General features: G+C 41.6%; 1 protein-coding gene across 3 annotated transcripts in view; it reads left to right on the top strand.

Moving 5' to 3' along the window:
• The window catches only part of nhsl2 (NHS-like 2), a 111,996-nt gene that overhangs the window by 43,465 nt on the left and 46,901 nt on the right, over positions 1 to 21,630 (top strand). For all 3 annotated transcript variants that reach the window (XM_005946867.2, XM_042212643.1, XM_005946866.3), the window contains exon 2: positions 11,029 to 11,271. In XM_005946867.2, the coding sequence (XP_005946929.1) occupies positions 11,029 to 11,271 (243 nt within the window). The remainder of the gene's footprint in view (positions 1 to 11,028; positions 11,272 to 21,630) is intronic.

Raw genomic sequence — 21,630 nt, 5'->3', positions numbered from 1 at the left:
AGTTTTAGCCAAGCTTTTGGTTGGTGGTGACAATGTTATTTAGGACTCCCATAAATGAGTCTGCTGAGGACCAGGCTAATGCTAACAGCCGCTCATAAGCCTGTCATTCACAAATATAAACACACGCACACAAACAAGCGAGCCAATATTTGGTGTGCAGCACTGCGGAAGCTCTTCAGCTAACAACCACATTACACTTCCTCACAAGTGTGCGAAGGACACACTGATGTATTTTTGTTACGCATGCGTGAAATCTCTGCAAGCACTTGAGCGATAAAATGTTAAATATGAGGAATGGATAAGTTGTGTTTTAACCGTCCATCTGTGAATGTGTGTGCGACAGAGAACGTGTGTCCGGTGATAACAGCTTGTCTAAACCTGCATCCTCCCTGCTGACACTCCAACACACACACACACACACACACACACACACACACACACACACACACACACACACACACACACAGGGGAATGATTTAGTAAAAAGGCATCAGAGGAAAATAACTTCTTCACCCAACACCTCGCTAATGCACGCGGGCATGTGTGAGTATGAGTGTGTCAGTAGGTGTATTGTGAAAGTTCCTCTCTATTTTGTGCAAGTGTGTGAATGCAGAGTTGTGTTTTTTTGGTGCTGGACTGTTTTGTCTTTGTAAGGATGTGTGTGTCATTTCTCTCTCTTTCCTCGGTGAAAGTTATCACTCTGGTGTTTTCTCTGCATCAGCTAGAAATGAGGGAGGGCGTTTCCCACCACCCACTGCCCTGTTTGTTTTAGTCTGTCTTGTTGATGGTAATTGTCTAACACTGAAATGCTACAAGGCTCCCCTGATTCTAAACCTTATCTTAGATGTGACTGATGATTCCACAGAGAAGCAGAGAGGCTTCCCCTTATTTGGTGTGAGGGAGACTCTACGTGGGTTTTCATTTTATTGCTCTTTAGGTCATTCTTCCAAACAGTTGTGTTTTTACTGAGCAGAAAGACAGCTGCATGTGTTCAGACTCATGTTGTGTTGAAAGTAGACACGCTCTGCTCAGATATTTGGATATCAGACTGATTTCTGACTCACTTTATTTCTTAGGGTAAAAGAATCTATTCAAACCTATGGTCTATGTGAAGAAGTAAACCCTGTTAAATCATAAGGTAGTTGTTATTAACCACATTTTTTGGAAAGCTGAAACCTGCTGAATCACGAAACCCTTGAAATAGAACCTGTCTGACAAAGTGAAGCAGGCTGGCAGATCTAAAAAAGCAATACGTCGAGTCACGATCTAAAGAGAAGTAAAGCCACTGATATCTATCAGTCTGGAAAGGGTTAAAATCAATTTCTAAGGCTTTGGGATTTCAGCGAACCACAAGGAGAGCTTTTATTCACAAATAGAGAAAAACGGGATCAGTGGCGAACCTTCCCAGGGGTGGCTGACCTACCAAAATTACTCCAAGAACGGATCGACGACTCATCCAGGAGGTCAAAAAAGAACCCAGAACAACGACTAAAGAACTGTGGACCAATAGGGCCTGAAGTTCTGGCCTAGTCAAAGTCTTTACTTGGATCCAGTTGAAATGCTTCGGCACGACCTTAAACAGGTTTAAACCCTGCAATAACTGTGAAATAAAACAATTCTGCAAGGAAGAGTGGGCCAAATATCCTCCACAGTGATCTAAAAGAGTCATTGCCAGTTATCACAAATGCTTGATGGCAGTTCTCGTTTCCAAGGGTGTAACAGCCAGTTATCAGTTACCAGGGACAGTTACATTTTCACAGGTAGGTTTGTATAACTTTTTCCCTTAATAGATAAACTGCATGCTGTATTTAGTCAGGTTATCTGTGACTAATATTAGAGTTTGTTTCATGATCTGAAACATTTAAGTTTATGGAAAAATCCAAAAGACTGAGAAATCAGGAAGGAGACAAGCACTTTTTCACAGCTCCGAGAGCTAGAGCCAGCCGAAATTAGTTTTAGGAAGATGGAGATTATCACAAAGAGTGTAAAATAAGTTGAGTAGGGCAGGTCTGTGATCGTTATTTGCATTTCATGGGAATTAAAGCTCAAACACGGAGCTGGCTTGACGTTGCACTGCATTTATTTCCAGAACAATCTTTTTTCTTTTCCTAAGAGCACTGAGGAGATTGGCTTTTTTTTTTTTCTAAATCTGCCCAGTGATGCCCAGAGGCTTGTGTCTCTCCTCTATCCAATCCCTCCATCTTCCCTCCTTTTCATGTCACCGTGGTTACATAAGGGAGGAAGGGAAATAGTGACATCTCCACTGAGGATGACTGCGGGTGTGCTCTGTGTATATGTGTGTATTTGGCTGCTGTTCAACTTTTAATCAAGAATTAATTGTTAACCTGAGAGGAAACAAGTCTCCCCGAGGACTGGTGCGCCTCTCGTATCCGCCAGAGCAGACTCTGTCATCAGCTGCAGGTCTGAAAGTCTTTTGAGGTCAGATGCCATGACTGTGAAAACAAAGCCAAATCACAGTTATTTCTGTTTGCAAAACAGGGATGATTACCCAGACTTTGTCCTCCGTCACTCAATACAAAAAAAAGTTTAAGGTGACCATCTATTTTACATATTATTTTATATGTTACTGGTATTTAAAAAAAAGAATTCTCATTTAGGATCCAAACACTTTTTAAAACATATTTCTGTATATTTTTTTAAACCTCTGAAAGTATTCCCAAATGCTCCTCTTTTAAATGACGCTACCAGCAGTGCAGGTTAGAGGCTCCGATTACCCCTGAGAAACGTATAAAAATATAAACACTCATAAAATATCCCTGTAGCACACTTCCGTTAGTAAAAAATAAAAACTTATTCTGACAGTGAGGCCATATTTTGCTAATTTCTCACATACAAAGGAGGCGTCTATAGTATTTGCCAGGTAAATAAGAGATAAGCAGTCCAGACAAGAAAAATAATGTCAAGAAAAATTTGTTTCTATAATACAATAGGTTAACTCCAGCTAGCTATTTCATAAGTTTTGTAAATTCTTTTGAGACTATGATTCAGCTCTTCTTATATTTCTAGTGTTTTTCTACATCTATAAGCATTTAAATGTGGGTGGATTCTAATTGTAATAGTAGTTAGCTCTGCCTGCACAGACAATGTGTGATTTAGTCATTGTAGGCTGGTATGGTGGACGATTTTTAAGCTTCTTCAGGTAATTCTTATTTGCAGGCAGTTGTTTTCAGCGTTTTTTCATCTAATGAAGCATTTGGCATTTGTCGTGTCACCTGTTTCTCTTCCAATTAAAACCACTGCTGCAGCGTATTCATGGATAAAGCCTCCTCAGTGCTGTGCATGGATTATTTAGTGAGGCACAAATACCCAACAATGGCAGTAGAAATTTAAAGTTTTACAGTTTTACTACCTTTTAAGTTTACTCCTGTCATCTTGGATTTTTAACTCAACTCTGAGTTGAGGGGGCATTTCAGATGAAAATTCATACTTTTTAATTTGAATTGCGCAATATGACAGGAGCAGGCTCATTTCAACTCTGCCTGCTAAATCTAGCTTTAAGTGCTAGCTAAAACCGGTTTTAGCTAGCACTCACACTCACAGGTTTTAGCCATAGACTGTTTAGAACATGGACATGATTCCAGGTCTAAATAACCAGGTGAAAATAACTGAAGCTATGGGCTCAGTAGGCACTGAAACAAGAGATTAAGTTAATCTAGTAAACAAAAGGAGGATCATCTTGTGTGCGACATTTACTAACAAACGGTTAATGTCATCACAGATGAGAGGAAAATACAATGTATGGTTATGGTAACAGAGGAGGCAAAAGTAGCTTAGTTAGTGATGACTTTTAGTGTTTGCAAAAGCACAGATCCTCTATGTCTATGTGATCTGCCACTGAGTCCACTGAATAGAGAGAACACAGAGAGACGTGTGGATGTGCACTGACTCGCTTTTTTGTTAAGAGTAAGTAAAGTTGCAGTAAATCTGTCAAATTTGCCAGCAGTGTAGCCAAGTTAGCTCATTTGCTGGTTTCCATTAACACCACTCAGATCTCCATTCATTTATCATTTTTATGAAAGAGCTTAAAAGCATTTTATTAATCTGATGAATTAAAATCCATAGATTATTAAAAAAAGCATTAAGGTAACACTACTTTCTTTATTAGTCTGTCTTCTAAGAGCCAAACAAGCAACCTTGCATGATTTTTGTTTCAGGTGTAGAAGCTCATACCATCGTCATGTTTCCTAGCATCAGCACACCTCAAAAGCTGCATTTCTTCAGAACTTGCTCCCTGATTGGCACATCACGACCATGTTGCTTTGATTTTTTTTTTTCTCTTGGAAGTGACAGGTCTCCGTTTTTTATGGTCTTGAAACAGGTGACAGGTTGTACTCTTCTAATGTGGCGTACCTGTCACAGCAGACAGACGACCTCTGTAATGGTAGAGTATTACCGACCGGAATCTGGCCTTTTTATAAACTCAGCTGCTCCATGTTCCTTTTTGCAGTCAGTGTTTTGCAACATTCAGTGTGGTTTCTATAATTTTTAATGGCTCTTCAGCAAATTTTGTTGCAGTGGCAGTGGTCTGGTTTGGTTACTAGCTTAACTCCTGCGAGGCTTCAAGCCTGTGAAAAACCTTGTTGGATTGATGATGACTCCTTCCTGTGCTGATGTGCAGTGAGAGCAGTGTGAATTCGTTTGCACACAGTCACAGTAACAGTAATGTCTCAAAGGTATGACAGTAAGTAAGGTAGTTAAAACGCCCCCCTCTGTTTCTCTCTTTGGATTTTCTATTTACAGTAATGTGTGCCACATTTTTAGAAACTCCCGAGGCTTCTGTGACTTTGGCACATATTACCTAATCCTCACAAGTGCACACATACGCTCGCAAACACAGGCTCACAGATTTGACTCACACACATCTCCAAAAAGTCAATGTTTGATGTAGCATCTGTGAAGCTAGAGCTGTATGTGTCACTCAGTAGATATATGATGCATGATTTTGATTGATGACACAGACTTAAAGGATGTAGTGAGAAAAACGTCCAAATCCAGGACACAGAACCTCGGGATGGTGAGGAGCTTTATTGACTAATAGGCTTGAACACAAGGCACTGAGGGAGAGCTGGCAGAGTAAACCTTGTAATTCAAGCCAAGGACAGAACTGACTGAGGCCTAATGAAAGAACAGGGAAAAGGCAGGACACGAGCCTGGAAAACAGGGAGAAACATGGAGCTGAACTACAGCTGACTCAAAAAGAACAAAGGGGAGCATGACTATTTATACACTTTGACTGACTGGGGGATGACAACCAGGAGGGGGAATGAGATAAAGGTGAATACAAATAGATCAGGGGAAGTCCAGAGAAGTAAAACTAGCACAGGGAGACTAACCTTGACAGTGAAGCAGGACGTAATAACGAGAAAAATACTTGGAAAGAGAGTCTGTAGGTTCTCACTCATCCCGGTTATGATGGTCTAACGTTTTTGAGTTTAATACAACTTCATTTAAGTTCTTGAAAACCTGTACCATCTCCCCCAAAAGTGTCTTGATGGATGCTCAATCATCCAGGTAAGGAAATCCCACAAAGTTGATTTCATTCATCTGGATGTAGTATTTTCTGTGGGAAAATCCAAGTGAGCCTAAGTCTTCTGGTTGTTTTTCCAAGTGACAAAACGTTTCGCCCCACAGAAAACGGCACATCCAGATTAACAGAATCCACTTTCTGGGCTCTCTTTCAAAAGCTGATGGAGAGTCTCGGGTATTTGACCTGAAGTGGCTTCATCACTCCTGTTTGTGAGTCACTGCCCCAACCTGTGAGTTGTTAAGGTCAAATGAGTTCAGGTTTGAATGGCGGTTAAATTGTCCGGGAAGGGATCTCAGGGCTATATTTTTTAGGTTTGGCATATGGGAACATGTGCACATTGCAAGATTTGTCCACCATATCTGAAGTGCACTGCACTGAAATGCTCAGAATTCAAAACTAACTCTACAACTGCTTAAAAAATTCAAAAGTTCAGAGAAAATTAAACTCAAACAGAACAATAAAACTAAAGCTCAACATTACTAGACTAATGAGCAGAAACTCACTTATGTCAACAGAGGGTTCAAAACTCAAAATGAAGACAAAAACTATTTACACGGTAGTGGAGAACTTCTTGCCTGCTTTTATCAGTGATTTCCTTGTTCTTCTGCAGTTAAATACAGCTCATTAAGCCAGTTTACTACTAATTTTCAAATCACGACAGTCCAGATAGTTTAAAAAAAGTATTACTAGCATTTAGAGTAAAGCTTTTCTATCGAACTATGTCACTGTTTTTCTTTATCTTTGAGGAAGGTGTGGTGACACCCGAACATGAATAACTGACAGTAAGTGTTTCAACATCTATCTGACAACACTTTTAAAAACAGTTTTGTGCAGACGTGAACAGACTGTCAGCTGCTACTGTTTTATGTAGCTGTACAAAACCTGAAGCTCTTTGCTTTTACAAGGCTGGAGGATCTTTTTTTTTTCCACTCCTTGTTTAGGTACTTTCTCTGCTCTGAGCAATCTTAAAAGTGCATCCTTTTCTATTGTAAACAATGAGCAAAGGAACCGAGCACTTTGAAAAGATGTTCTTAGAGAGCACTCATCCCTGTGCTGGTTTTCTCTCTGTGACAAGGATAGAGTATCTCTCACTGGATAAAGTTTTCTCATTTTCTTTATGCATATTTCAGCAGCGCTACTTTTTGAAATCAACTTCGAGTTTACATGGCGTTTGACCTCTGTCGACGTCTGCGAGCTTTGTTGTGCAAATTCTGTCTAATGACCAAAACTTCCAAAAGGTATACGGTGCCACAAACAACTAGTCTGAATTCTTTGGATAATTTAAAAGTGATGTACACCTGCGACACAACAAACTTCACAAAATGAAGCAGTTTTGTGTGCCGTCAACCTCTGGGAACATTTCGAGTCCACTAAAGATCCTCTTGCACCCTGCAGATATGGTTTTACTTCCTGTCACAGACCCTTGTTACACACATACAGGCTTAGACTTTGGTTACAAAGGCTTTGTGTGCATCTTTTCAAGTGGCAACAACAGCTAAAAATGAATTGTGAACATAGTTTGGATATATTTTGCACAGACGAGTCAAAACATATGCAGTAGTGTAGATAGGTCTGCCTGCTACCTATTCTCCAAACAACTGAGGGGGACAAAGTCAAACTCTTTAATGGGATATTTAGCTTGCAGCAAGACAGATTTAGCCAGTAAACAGAACAACTTCAAGAGCAGGCAATCCACAACGGAGCGCAGAAGACTTTCTCACCGTGTTCACAAGGATCCAAATAAAAATTAAAATACCAAGGGCTCCATGGTGAGAGTGTATGTCTGTTATAGAGCAGGTTATAAATCATGCATGATCGCCTTTCTTCCCCGCTCTGAGACTGATGCTAACTGACGTGCACTTCTGTATCATAAACAGTAGCTCTCTCTGGTGGGAGCTGATTGTGTGAAAGCAGCTTAGGAAGATGAAGCCGGTAGCTGGGAGGGTGAAATTGTGATTCCATACAGCGCGGCGGGTTTTGTGAGGAGAGACGTCTGCTTCAGAGCAAACAAGACACGATAGTGCCGCTGGATTCTCGGCAGAATAGCGTCTGTCTACCGGGAACTGAGCGCACTTTAAATTTTAACCAGTCTTTCTCAAATCAAGACGTAGTTCCTGCACAGTCCCCTCGGAAACGCATCCAAACCCACACATGTTGGTGCTGATATTTATACTTTGAATTCTGGATGTTTAGCTGCTGTTGATTTTCCCGAGCTGAAGCTTGGCAGCGAGTGGGAGTAGCTGCAGCAGGATTTGACATTTCTGTTAGAGGACAGTCTGTCTCCAAGAAACTGCAGATCACCTTGACACTAAAAGTCTTGTGTGAATCACTGTCATTTACTGTCAAAAGAACAAAGTGAACTGAACTGAAGCCTGAGAGACGGAGCTCTGTTTTGGTCTCTCACTCCTTTGGAAGCTTGATGCTTTAGATGCCTTATGTAAAGGCAGTAGGTTCAGTGGTGAATGAAGCTGCATATCAAACCTGGGTATATTGTTTTATAAGAAATAACTCTCATGTCAATGCACCTAAATAATTTAAATTTATTCTTTGAAGTATTTCTTCCGGATTTCTGGATTTGGATATTGCTTGGAGTCACCTCTGCATGTGGGCCTTTTGATTTCTTACCATTCCAGTTATTAATTCATTTCCTTCTTAGCTCAGACTTTTCTTTGCGTCAGCTTGTTGATCATGAGATAATTTATAGTCAGATGCTTTACGTAACGGGTCAAGTCATCTGCTCTTTTTGAGAATGTTGCAAAGTTTTGATGTTGGGATGACGGTGATGGAAAGCTTTTATTCTTTTACTGAGTCAGTGCTTTCATTTTCTGTGATTTTGTGGTTTGGTCTAAAAAGCAGGAAAGAACTGGAGAAAATTGTTGTGGTGTGCCGTGAGATTACCGGAGCCACTCGTAACAACCTTCAGCCTTTGTAGATGAAGGTCCTCTCGATGACTATCATCATTTTGGGCCCTCTGTGACTTGCAGATAGATTCAGACTGAAATTTGTTCGTGCTACAGTTTACTTAATCACATTTTGAATTATTTCCCTTATGATTAATGGTGAAAGTGTAATGTTTTGATCTAGTATTGGGTTTCATGTATGTACTGTATGCATCTTGGACTTGGACTGTAATTTCACAGCAGTGTACCGAGAAACAAAATATTATCCTAAGAATAATCTAATTTAACCATAAAAATTGCATAATATAATTATACTACATTTTCTTTGAATATTTGACCATGAAGTTGTAGTTACAAAGATACGGTGAAGGCTGAATGCCTTACTCTACAATAACTGTATTAGGCTTCACCCTCCACTCGACCCTGAAATTCATAGGTGATTAAAAATATTAATGGATGGAGAAAACATTGCTAGGATCATAGCTGATTTCTTAGCTTTCTACAAGCTGTCTGTATATCTGGTTCTCTGAAGGAAATGTCTCAGCGTGTAATTTTGAATGTAGTTAGACGAAACGGCCACATAGCTGCAAGTAATTTAACAGGGGAGTTTGTAACTGTGTTGTGTTTTGTGTTTTTATAGCCTTTGCTGAAATTGCATTGGAGAAAATGGAGAAAAAACGAGCAACAAAGTCTCAGAAGAAATACTGAAAGAAATGCTGTAAATGTCCACTGTGCGATGCGTACTGATAGGCGAGTTCCTTCTGTTTTCGGTGGAACACATCCTGTACCATTGCTCAAAATGAGAACTCACTGTGATTTGTCCTCAGTAAGGCAGACCAAAACATAGCTAATGTGAGTCTATAAAAGTCTTGACACTTAGCAGCCAGCTTGGTGACAGCAGTTATTGTAAAGCCCGTATCTAAATGAACAGAGAGAGCCAAAACAAACTTCAGTGGTCACAGACACACTAAAAGCATTAGGTCTCCACTCAGATCGGATAAGAAACACTTTAAAAGTTTGCCCGCTTTCGTCCAGAATTTGGGCTTGTTTCCCCACGTTGTGCCTCTACTAATTTAACAACACTGTGGCTTCATTACACTTTAATATAAAGAGGTCACGTGGTCATTGTGGCTCATCCCACAAAGGCAAAGGCCAAGTGAAATTCACATTATGGATACAGAGAACGAAGATGCAACATATGTAGGCTACACATAAATCTTTACTGATCTTTAGCGAGTGGATATGCCTCCTACTGATAGCGATGTGAACCTCTGTTGTCCACATCCATGTGTGACAACATTACTGGCTCAGATATTTCCTTGTTCACCCTCTTAAATGGTTCTTTAGGGGGGAAGCAGCGTGACAACCTACACCTTTAGTGTCCTCTTTTGCCAAGTTAGCTTCCAGAAGCTTGACAAAGTTTAACCAGTTTGTTAAGTAATTGTTACCACAGACTCAGCAACAAGACAAATGCTGGCTGTAATTGCCTTCTCCTGCTGAGTCTGTGACCCCTCGCCTGCATTTCCTTTAAGAGCCTGGCCTTTCACTTGGATATCATCTGCTGTCACATTTCCCGTGTTTGTTACTCGTGTTTTATCAGCCACTGGATGTGTCAAATTACTTCCTCGATGCTGATTCAAGGCGACGTCTCATTTATGTCGGCACTGAATGGCCATTTGTGATCGCTGTGGATGATTTGTTTTGATTGTCTGTTTGTGTTGGGAGGGTTGATGGTGACAGGGACCGACGTTTCCTTCCCACTTTTTTTTTGGCTTTTCCCTCCTTTTGCTTTTTATTTCTCCCCCCTCTTTACACGAACACACCTCCCTCTTTTCTACATTTCTGCCTCTAAATGTCATCCCTCCTTCCTTCCTCCTCCCACTCATGTTCTTCTTTTTTTCCTAATGCCACAATCCCTTTTTGCTTCTTTTCTCTCATACCTCCCTGCCCTAATCCTTCTCTTCTGTCTTCTCCGTCCACTGTCTCCTTCCTTTTCCTTCCTAATTAAGCTCTCCTCTCTGTTTCCCCTCTAACTCTCAACCTCTCCTCCATGGTTTCCACTCTAATCCCTCATTTATCTTTTTTTTTTTTTTTTACCCTATATCCCGCCTTCCTTCCTTTCTTCCTTCCTACCTCGGTCCTTGTTCTCCCTGACAACACATACTGCGTTATGTAATCTACGTCTCTGGGTATTAGTTATGCAAATTCATACATTTTTATTTCTGTATATTTTTTCTCTCCTCCCTCGATCCCCTTCTTTTATCCTCCCCTACCTTGCTTCCTTCACTTCCTACACCTCCCTTCTTCTCTGCCCCTTCTTTATCTTTTTATCTTTTCTTTTCCCCATCAATCTCTCTTCCTTGCCATCCTCCCTTTTTTCCCTCCAATTCTCTTTGCTTCTCTTCTCTTCTTTCCCAACCATTCCTCTGTTTTTCCCTTTCCCCTTCCCACTTTACTCTAAATAATCTTGTTTCACTCCCTCTCCCCTCTCTTACCCACCACTGCTCTTTCCCTCCATCCATCACTTCCTCTCCACATCCCTCCCTCCCATCCTTTTTTCCCCTCCCTCTTCTCCTCCAGCCACCAGCGGACTAGAGGCAGAGAGCGGCAGGCGCGGTGGCAGCAGCAGCAGCCACGGCGATGGAAACCACAGCAGCAGCAGCGGCGGCGGCGGCGGCGGAGGCAGCAGCAGCAGCGGCGGCACGGCCCACTTCAGGTCTCCATGGCAACAGAGCGTGAACGTGTTCGGCTCGTGGAGCAGGCCGGAGTGTGTCGAGGAGCTGCACCAGCAGGCGCAGCTCAACCTCCAGAGCCTACTGCAAGGTAAGGATGCATGGAGAGGAGGAGAAGAGGAGGGATTGGATGGATCGAGGGAATGTGTGCGTGTGTGTGTTGTGTTTTGAGTGGGTGGGAGAGGCATGGAGGAAGAAGCGAAGGTGGGTGGGAGACTGTTTACACGCGCGTGTGTGTATGTGTGGTGTTGGACTGCACTGATATGGGTGTGTGTCGGACACTTTAAACATGCATGTGTGTGTTTGCATGCAGATATGCCGTGCGGAAGGGTGTGCGAGTTAGATTCCCCGTCATATGTGGTGCTTATGTTGTGCTGTAGAGTGTGTGTGTGTGTGTGTGCGTGCTGGCTTAGAGTAGCACTGCTCATACGTGTTGGATTCACCTTGCAGGGTTGTTCTTAAGAGTAGTATTTTATCATTCAGTGTGTGTGTGTGTGTGTGTGTGTGTGTGTGTGTGTGTGTGTGTGTGTGTGTGTTGAAGGAATGATCACTACTGCAGAAACGGGCATGTTTACATTATAGTTGGCAGTCCATGTTTGTAACTCTGCCATGGTGTTATTTTTTTAAGGTGAATGCTGCCATCTTAATATTAATCTCTTGTTTACTGAAGAAACTGCTCTGGTTGTATACACTGTGCAACCTCTGTGTGTGCGCGTGTGTGTGTGTGTATGCAAATTAGCCCTCAGGGGAACAAGGTTTTCCATTTGTTCTCAGGTACTGTTTCTCTTCTGTCCCCTCCTGCCAGTTGCTTCTCCATCACTCTCTCTTTCTCTCTCTCCCTCTTGTTCTCGCTCTGTGACTCATACTGTCTCGCCCTTTGCCCGGCCCTTCCATTAAAACAATCAAAGTGGGTTGTTAGCTGAATGAACGAGGGGGGGGCTGAATGGCAGCGAGACAACCTTGAACACCTGAGAGAAGGAATGAATGAACAAGTGGGATCTTACAGCACATTTCATGTCTTTTCATTGTACTGATTTTTTTTGTTGCATTTGTTCTTAGTTAGTTGTCTAAAAATTTCCAGATTTGCCAACAAATCTATAACCAAAGCAAGCAAAGTAACTACATTTGAAATCCATCTCTCGGTACGCTTGCTTTTCTACCATCTTTGGTCAATTTGCACTTGAGTCGAAGGCAAAGGACTTCTTTTTGGGTTCTTGAAAATGTTTTACTTTGCAGTGGAGAGGCTGCTTCTTCTAAAGCTGATGGGAAATCCTGTTTAACATTTAGTGGGCCTTTCACTAGACATCTCATAATCATCCTTGGAATAATCTCCATCAGGGTTTAAATACTCTTTACTTTTCCAAGGAAACTTTTCGGATGAGAGAAGAAGTCCAACTGCTTTCAGCTCACGCGCTTAAGACCACTGAAGACAGAAAGATATACCACTGTTATACATTATAGAGATAAATATTTTGGGCCAGGCCTCTTAATCTTTGAGTTCAGGTGATTTGACTTTCGTTGTCACAGATCTATAAAATCATGGTGTTGTAACAGGATGTGACAGGATGTCAAATGTCTTCTCTCTCTAAGAGATATTATTACATAGAGGAAGGTTTTAGGAACTTCAGCAGCTCTGACCACATAAAGGTACAGAGCATGGCTGCTGGGCGCTGAGGTGCATAGTGTGTAAAAGACACCAGTGTTCTGCTGACTCAGTAACTCCAGATCTCCAAACCTTCTCTGGCATTAGCATCAGCACAAAAACTGTACACAGGGAGCTTCGTGGTAATGGACTATCATGGCTCAGCAGCTCTTGCAGTACTTTGGTCGTTACGCTCTATGTCAGTTGTTGCAGATTTAACTTTATGAAGAGTAAGTAGTACATACAATGTGTTCAGAACTATTTTTCATTGTGGATTAATACACATTTGGCACTCCAGTGATTGCAGGGTACCATGCCATATGTAGTTAAGCTAAATTCCACTGTTACTGATCTCTGTTGGAATAGACTGGAGCCCTGGTACAGGCATTTGGTATATATGTTTTAGAAATCAAAAGCTTTGTATAACACACAAGAATAACTCAAACAAAAGCTTCATATTGAAAGAAAATATACTGTCACAGTGGTGCATTCTGTTAAAAACCGAGGCAAATGTATACTGATGGATTCTGTGTTTTGCACATTCCCTAAACATAAAGTTACTGACCACGGAGAAATTAAAAGAAACAAGTAAGCATAACTCAAGTCAAAGTTTGTTATAAATATGCTATAGAAATAATCTCAGTTGGCCAATGTTCTCTGTATTATACAAAATATCCTATGCATAGCAGCCACTATATCCACATTAAGAATAATCAGATAAAGTAGTACTGTACTATAAATAAGACTGTTTGCATAATAAAACCCAGATTACAGAGAATAAGTAGGTTTTTTAACACTGTTTTAAAATGACAGAGACTGGGAGCTTACATGAAAATGCCCAAAGATTAGGAGACGCCATTGAAAAAGTCCTGTCGCCTCTGCTTCTGCTTTTGAACCACACGTTGGTGCAACACTTGCTTCAAGAACAGCATTGGCAATGATTCTAAAGATCTGAATAAATGGAAGACCATTAACCTGAAACCTAATCGCTTTTGAAGATCCCACAGTTTTCCAGTGGGTTGAGGTCTCATAACTGCACTGCATATAATTAACATATTTATATATGTCCATTTCTTATATTTAAATCTGATAATTTACCATTATCTGGTCTAAGTACTCCCACTGAGATGGCCAATGTGTACTGCCCAGGATGTACTCTTTTGCCCTTTGACAGTGATGATAGGGCAAGCACACCCTCTTCCTCAGCACAACATCTCCACTGATCCAATCCACTAGCAACTCTAGGCAGAAAACAAGACTGGGTCTTACCTTTACTTTACATAAACCTCACTGCAGACAACTCTAAAGCTGACCCAGCTGCTACAACCTGACATTAGAATAGCTGCATCGCAAGAAAAGGAACTGGTTACCCCGGTAACCGTCAGACTTGGTCATAGCAACTAGTGTGAGCTTCTTCTTTTAAGGTAGGATTGTCCAACAGACTGTAGAGGCAAGGAGGTAATAGAAGCTCCTGGTCTAGTGTCTCCTCCAAGTTTCCCTTCCTCGTGTTTCTCCATATAGTTTCCATAATCAGCTGTCCCACCCATAGTTCCACCATGCAGCTGCTAAAAGGCCCACAGCATCATGCTCCTTGGTTTAGGTTTGGCTTTTCAAACCTTTTGTCACATTGCTCACTCAGATCAGTTATCCTTTATTTAGTCTGGCATGGTGTAATTAGACAACTATAGAATCTAAATAAACATGCAAGATACACATTAAACCCAAATATTCTGCCTTGTGACTTTGAGGCTAGTCAGAAAGCACATAGAAATCACTCAGTTTGTTAAAGGCATCCGCGAAATTCTGGCAAGTTCTCATTTTACTATCTGGTTAAAGTTCTTAATACATAAAAAAAGTTATGGTACACATTTACGTTAAACGTTAAACATAATGAGTCATTCATTATCAATTAAGCCACAGTTTTTCCACTTTTTGTCTCTCCCGCTGTCTGCTAGTGCGACTGCTGCCATTACAACGAAATGATACTTTAGCGAGGCGAAAAAACCTAGCCGTGCTTTCATGTGGTAGCAGTTCGGACCACAGCTCTCACAATGTGAGCGATTCTTAATTTGCAACACAAACTGGAACAAAACACAGTGAATGTGCAAAACTTACGTTTACTCTGTAATTTTCACACTTTTGTGAGTCTACAGTGAGTTTCTGGCTCCACAGACAGCATGTTCGACACCCCCTGCTGTAAGTGACAAGTCCTCCCAGACTTCAGCAACAAAACGTCTCCTGTAGTTTAAGAGAACCACCAAATCCCTTTACTGTAGAGTTCAGGTTTTATCTATTAGTCTTATGTCATTCCCAGCCATCTGTGGCCATCTAGCTAATGGCTTGTCCTGCTGTCATCTATTTCCTTAACAGCCTGTCTAACTTAAGGTCAAGAGGGCTGGAGCCTAGCCTGGCTGTCATACAGTGAGACAAAGATGTGTACCACCACTATATACCATTGAAAGAAACTAAAGGACAATACCAAGATCTATAGTGTATACATGTAAGCATGTATTTTCATGCATTCTGGCTTTTTACTCTATTTGAACAGTTCTGGTCGGAGTCGTGTGAGACCTGTCCAGAGTCCTTAGCCTCAGCATCCCACAATCCCCTCTGTTTGACCTGTAGGTAACTTATCCTCATTGACCATACCCAGAGACCTTCAAACTTAGATCTCAATAGCTTTAACCATCACCAGAAAGAACAATTTTATTAACTGGAAAAAGAGAACAAAATCATCAATAAATCAGTAGCTCGATTTTCTAACAGATCATGCAAATTTAGAAAAATTTACTTTATGTATTTGGAACAAAAACAAGCAAAAATAACATAAAGACTGCCCATCGTGAGTCTTACAAACAACTCACCTCTTCACTGTACTATTTCTATTTGTTTGTTTGACCACTGCTTGATCCACTGACCCCCCTGTGGTCCCTCATATGGGTCAGCTTTTTTGTGCAAAGTCCTCCACTGGAGGACGGACCCAATTAACTTCTTTGGCCTAAGCCAGGCTGGGCCCCATAGGCTACGGCCTCCACCCCAGTCCTGGCTGCATGGTAGGACCCCGTAACCCTGTCTCAGCCAGGTTACACTGGATGCTTGTTTTTTTTCCCTTAACACAGGGGGTCTTTGAGTCACTTTTTCTGGTCCTTTCTGGACTAATTTGCATTGGAAGATCCTACCAAAGTTTAATTGGCCCTGACAACTTAACTCCTGGGATCACCAATACACATAAACCCCTCCATCGAGATAAGGTATCGATTCATGTGGTGGGTGGGCAGTAAGGAGCTTGGACATTTCAAGAGGGACTCGGTGTAGAGCCACTACTCCTCCACATCAAAAGGAGTCAGTTGAGGTTCTTAGGGCATCTGACTTGGATTCCTTCTGGACACCTGCTAGGTGAGGTATTCTGTGCATGTCCTAGGAGGTCCCAGGGCAGACCCAGGACTCGCTGGAGAGATTCTATCTCTGGTTTGGTTTGGGAATGACTTAGAGCTGGAAGAGGTGGCCGGGGTGAGGGAAATCTGAGCTTCTGTGCTAAGACTGCTGCCCCTATGGCCCGAACTCAGATAAGCAGTAGAAAATAGATGGATAAATGGATGGATGGAAAGACGAAGTCCACCCTGGGCAGATCACATTTATGCCTACAGACAATTTACATTTACCCTAACATGTGTGTCGAAGTCATGCAGGAGAAAATGCAAACTCTGCTCAGACAAACCAGAAAGTTTCTTCATGTAAAGCAGAAGGTGGATAACTGATGCTAATGGATGCTATCTTGTATGTTTAGCCCATAACAAAAACTAGTTCCTGCAAGTGTTCAGTGACGTTTGAATCAGTTATATAATTCTGAGTCATCCTAAAGCCAGAAAACAGAGGTAATTTCTTATTTTTGGCTGCGTTGTCCAGCCCTCCATGTAATAGATTTTGGAGAAGAAAAAAAGAAGAAGAAGGAGAAGTTTGAGGGCCGCAGAGGTTTTGGCTACTCAGGTACTCGGATCAGTGTGCTGCTGGTTTCGATCTTTGCACGGGATTTGTTGAGAAAATATAAAACATCATGAGACTCATCCTTTAATTCCTACAGATTACTTTATTGACATCACTTGTTGATCAAAAGGAAACGTCGAAAAGGCAGCATAACAGAACAGCTGACGACACAGGAGGCGGTTTGTGTTGCTTCTCCGAGTCTCTTTCCTACTGCATGTGTGTTTATGTGTTTGTTAAGCCGGTTATTGTCTCAGATGGGCTGGCATCTTGTGTATGATGAAAATAAGATGGATGAACACAGTCGTGGGTGGACAACAGACACCGGTGTTTGTGTGTGTTTGAGAGAGATGGAAACAGACTGTGTGTGTGTGTGTGTGTGGCCATTCATCTTTTTCTGTCGTCTGTGCTCATTTATGCTGCTTTGTGTTTATGCCTCTATCTCTGTGCGTGTGTGTCCTTCAGTTTGTGTGTGCGGGTGTGTGTTATATAACACCAAAGCGTCCAGCTGTACCTTCTCCCTCTCTCTGGCCATCCTCGCCCTCTGTTTCCCACTGGCCTTAGCTCAGTAAAATATTCATTCTCCTTCTCGCTCCTCCACGCTCTGCCCTCCATATTTATGAAGCCGGCTGTCGTCCGGTGTTAGACAGGTCTGCTGCGTCTTCTGCCGAGCTTCAGCTCCCCACGGCACCAAGATTTATGTGAGATTTATTTCACTGTTGCTGCTAAGTGGGCAACAACAATCCCCTCCTCCCCCCAGCTCGTCATCAGCGCACAACCACAGCATGATTAGCGCACTGTGTTTTCACAGACTTGTACCTCTTCTTTTTTTTCCTGATTGGATTTGTCATGTGTGTAGATTTGCCACAGTGAATGAGCAAATTTCATTCAATATGCAAGTCCAGTATAATTAGATAGGTCTTCAGTTTCATCCTCATTGTGACTCCCACGTTCAGAATGTCCTCTTAACTAAATGGGAAAATATGTTGTTTCTCATTGGCTCTAAAGCCAAACGCAGCTTTGCTGTTATCAAAATGATGCACATAGTCTAATCCACTGCTCTCATGGTGAAGGTTTACTTAGGTTTAGCCACACACGATGGGCAAATACTCAGTTAGGATAGAGTTTCAAAACAACGGGGAGAGTAAAGGGGAGCTGCTATAGTCACTTACAGTGGAAGCTCATTTTAAACATGGCCAGAGGTTTGAAACAATGAGGTCAGTGCACATATAAGTATTCCCTGTGAGACTCTGGTTTCATACTCTTTCTACTTCTGGGTCTGTATGATGTCAGAGAAAGGGGATATCCCTGATATGCTAACCTCTATGCCTTCTGTTTTTGAGGGGCAGCCAATCAGAAGAGGGTAATTCTCTCCTCCATAAAGATGACATCTGACAAGCTCAACAGCACCTGTAATAACATGTTTTGACATGTGCTTTGTATGTGCTTTGACGACCACTGGAATAGTTTCTGGGTTTTTCCAAGGGTAGCCATGGCAAACTGTACTGGCAGTGACCATCCTCACTAAGATTTGATGCACACCCAGTCATTTTGCCCTGGAAGTACGCCTAAAATATGACAGAAACTGCTCAGTTCAGAAACGAGAAACAAAGCTTACTCTAGTAGTCCACCAAGGAGGAAGGAGCTAAAGGAACAGGATCCTTTGTGGGTTAAACTACGTGCTGCACTGAAGCTCAGCATGAGAAAAATCAAGGTTATTTTGAACTGTAAATCCTGCAGAGATACTCTATTAGAGTTAGAATAGAGATATAGAACTGGTATGAATGTAATAGGTGATCTTTAAAGGTCACACTTTGCTATCTGAACCATGTTTGACCCCAAAAGTTCAGTTTGATTGTCTTGTGTGACCATTGTGTACCTCGCCCACTAGAAAAGAGGGGACAGTGTGGGTCTTCTCTGGCACCAGTCACTCATTCATTATTGCTGTAACATCCTTGATATAGGATCTCAACCTGGAAGCCTGTGACGTTTCACAGGCTTCTTCAACTGTCTGTGACGGCGTAGGGCACGATTAGCATCTGCTCAGTTGTAGAGTGACAGGATGGATCACAAGACTGTTAAAAAGCTGACTTTCCACTGCTTCTTAGGTGTGTCATGATGACACTTGTATCCAGCAGCAAGTGCTTTGCAAGCTACCAAGCTCCATTCAGCAGACATGCCCACTCAACCTCAGTCAGTTTAGCTGAGAGTTGCAACAGTTGGTTGGTTTTCTTGGATTTCCGTGTGTAAATCGAGAGAAGCTATTCTCAGTTTATCCTGCATTCAGTACAAAATCTAAGATGGAGCAGGTCCACTGTTAAATCCAGCCTCGAATAATGCAAGGCTTGTCATCCTTTGAGTCTGAACTCATTGCCTTTTACTGGCACGATTCAGTTTGACTCAGCAGAGAAGCCCATGACTTCCCGAATTCAACCGCTTCTTCATTGACAGCTGCGTTGGTGCAAAATGACTGAAAATCACTGAGTAAATAAATGCATAAGGCGTGTGAGAACATTGCATGTCACTGCGCCAGAAAAGACTCCAAAATAAACCAAGACGTGAAGAGACTTGTGAACTCCACCGTACTGTCCAACAGCATCTGCAGCACAAACATTCCCATTTTAACGTCTTGCAGTCAGCTGAGACTGAAGAAGTCACTTGGATGAGTGACGAAACGTTTCTCCCACAAAACGTTACGTCCAGATGAACAGAATCAACTTTTGGAGATTCCCATTTTAACACTGAGGGAGGACTAGAGATGCTCTTTTCAGTCCAGGGTAGAAGTCAGACAGCCACAAGGGCAGTGGACTAAAAACACGCTGTGACTCTCAAGGAGAAAATTAACTAAAAAACCTGAGAATATTCAGGTCTGTAACACTGGTGTGTGTAGGCCAGCGGGGGGAGTCTGAAAGAGGTTCTCTGGCACAGTAATCTCTATAAATTTGCATAAGAGTATGCAGAATCTGCAGGCAAAGGGCAGGATTTAAGGTACCAGCAGGTTTTTGGTATATCTGATTCTAGAGATCTTTTGAGCAAAGTAGGAATCTCATTTCCTCTTTTTTATTTCAATTACTAACTTTTTACAGTGCATTAGCATTTATACATATATACATAATGACCTACAGACATGAAAGGAAAGCTTTGCTCAGATATCACTTTTTTCCCCAATTGCCTGAAATCTGCATGGTAACATACGATGTATACAGAAACCCTCTTTAACCCTACGCCGTGACCTTCCAAGTTGTGGGCTGCGTCGACGCAATGTGTAGTTGCATTTCTTAGGAGGTGTAGGTCAGGTTGTATGGAAGGTTGTGGCGTAGGATTAAAAAAGGGGTTTCAGGTTACGTCTTATGTTATGATGTGGATTTCACACAGAAGTCTCAATTAGGTGGAAAACAGCAGACCTGTCTATGATGTGTTATAGTACATGTTATACTTAGGCATTTAAACAAGTGATAACTGTTTGTTTAACTGATAACTGGACCGTGGGTTTACCCTTCAGTAAACACCAGTAAGAAAATGAGCTTGTTATTATAAGCAGGATCTTATAAATCCATAGTTGCGGAATAAACGTGAGCTCATTGCAGATTGCAACTGAGAGCAGGGCTCGTGTTTTACAAGTGCCTGTTCTCCACCAATTTTAAGTCCCGTAGGGCTCCCTCACACTCCACAGCATGAGTCATAAGTGCAGTTTTGATTTGATTAGTGAAACTTATCAAAATGAACAAGAGAAAAATCATGTCATGTTTTAAGCCTGAGCTCCAATATTACACATTTAGTGAATTGAGTAGTGCTGTGTTTTTCTGTGGACTGAAATATTGCGGGTGCAGTATCATGAAAAAAAAAATTCTACTGTTTCTAATTTTTTAAAAGAGAAGATCAAAGTTTGCTTTTTTGCTTGCTGTGTTGAAATATTCATGTGCTGCTCCTTAGCAGTGATATATTATATTTAAAGCCTGGCGTTACACTCCACTGAGAGCAGACGTATTATATTCTGTACAGTTTGTTAATATAAAAACTTTGACAACACTGTTTTCCCTCCATCTGCACTTAACTGACTGTTTGTCCTTTGCTCTCCCACCTGCCTGTTTTCTTCCTCTGCAGACAGATTTATTGTTTTCTTCTTGAGATGTGCAGAAGCCACGTTTGTTTTCTGTATGTATTTTTTCTGCACTTCTCTAATCAGCAGCCAGATTTTCATATTTATTCCTTCACATTAATGGTGAACTTTGTATTTGAAGTTTAACTTATGTCAGCCAGACGGACTCAAGCATTCATACATACTTTACCACCTCCTTAACGCTCAGCACTAACAGTTTCTTCAGTGTGCGTAACCGCTTTGTATTAATTCACACATTTGCAGAATGATTTTACAGCAGTTTGAATTATGCAGATGTGTAAAACACTGTGCATGACTTCAGCCCTCGGTCTGATTTAATGCAGCAGTTATAATCTGCATAATTCTGCCGTTAAGTGCTGTCTGTTATTTTTGAGTGTTTTGTTCTCCCACTAACATTACACTGATGAAGTTCCCTCCTTTAAGAGGGCCACTTGGAGACCTTAACTGGAGTTGTTGACAGTCTTTATCAGAGTTTATAGCGAAGTTTTTATTTTAGTTTGATTTAGCAGCATGAGGCTTGATCTCTTGTACAGGGCGCCAGATGTTGTTGTACGACATTGCTTCAATTTAACAAGCATTCAGTTCTCTTCTGTGGATCTATTTTTTTGTGTTTTTTGGTATGTAGCATAGCTTTAACTTTATAACAGCTTGTTTTTCTGTTATTCCGTTATGGGGGGGAGTCAGAAGTGCCCTCATTAGCACCACAG

The sequence above is a fragment of the Haplochromis burtoni genome, unplaced genomic scaffold (assembly GCF_018398535.1).
Source record: "Haplochromis burtoni strain Fernald_Lab_line unplaced genomic scaffold, NCSU_Asbu1 Contig_383, whole genome shotgun sequence".
NCBI classification, from domain to species: domain Eukaryota; kingdom Metazoa; phylum Chordata; class Actinopteri; order Cichliformes; family Cichlidae; genus Haplochromis; species Haplochromis burtoni.
This window is presented reverse-complemented; position numbering and strand designations above follow the sequence as displayed.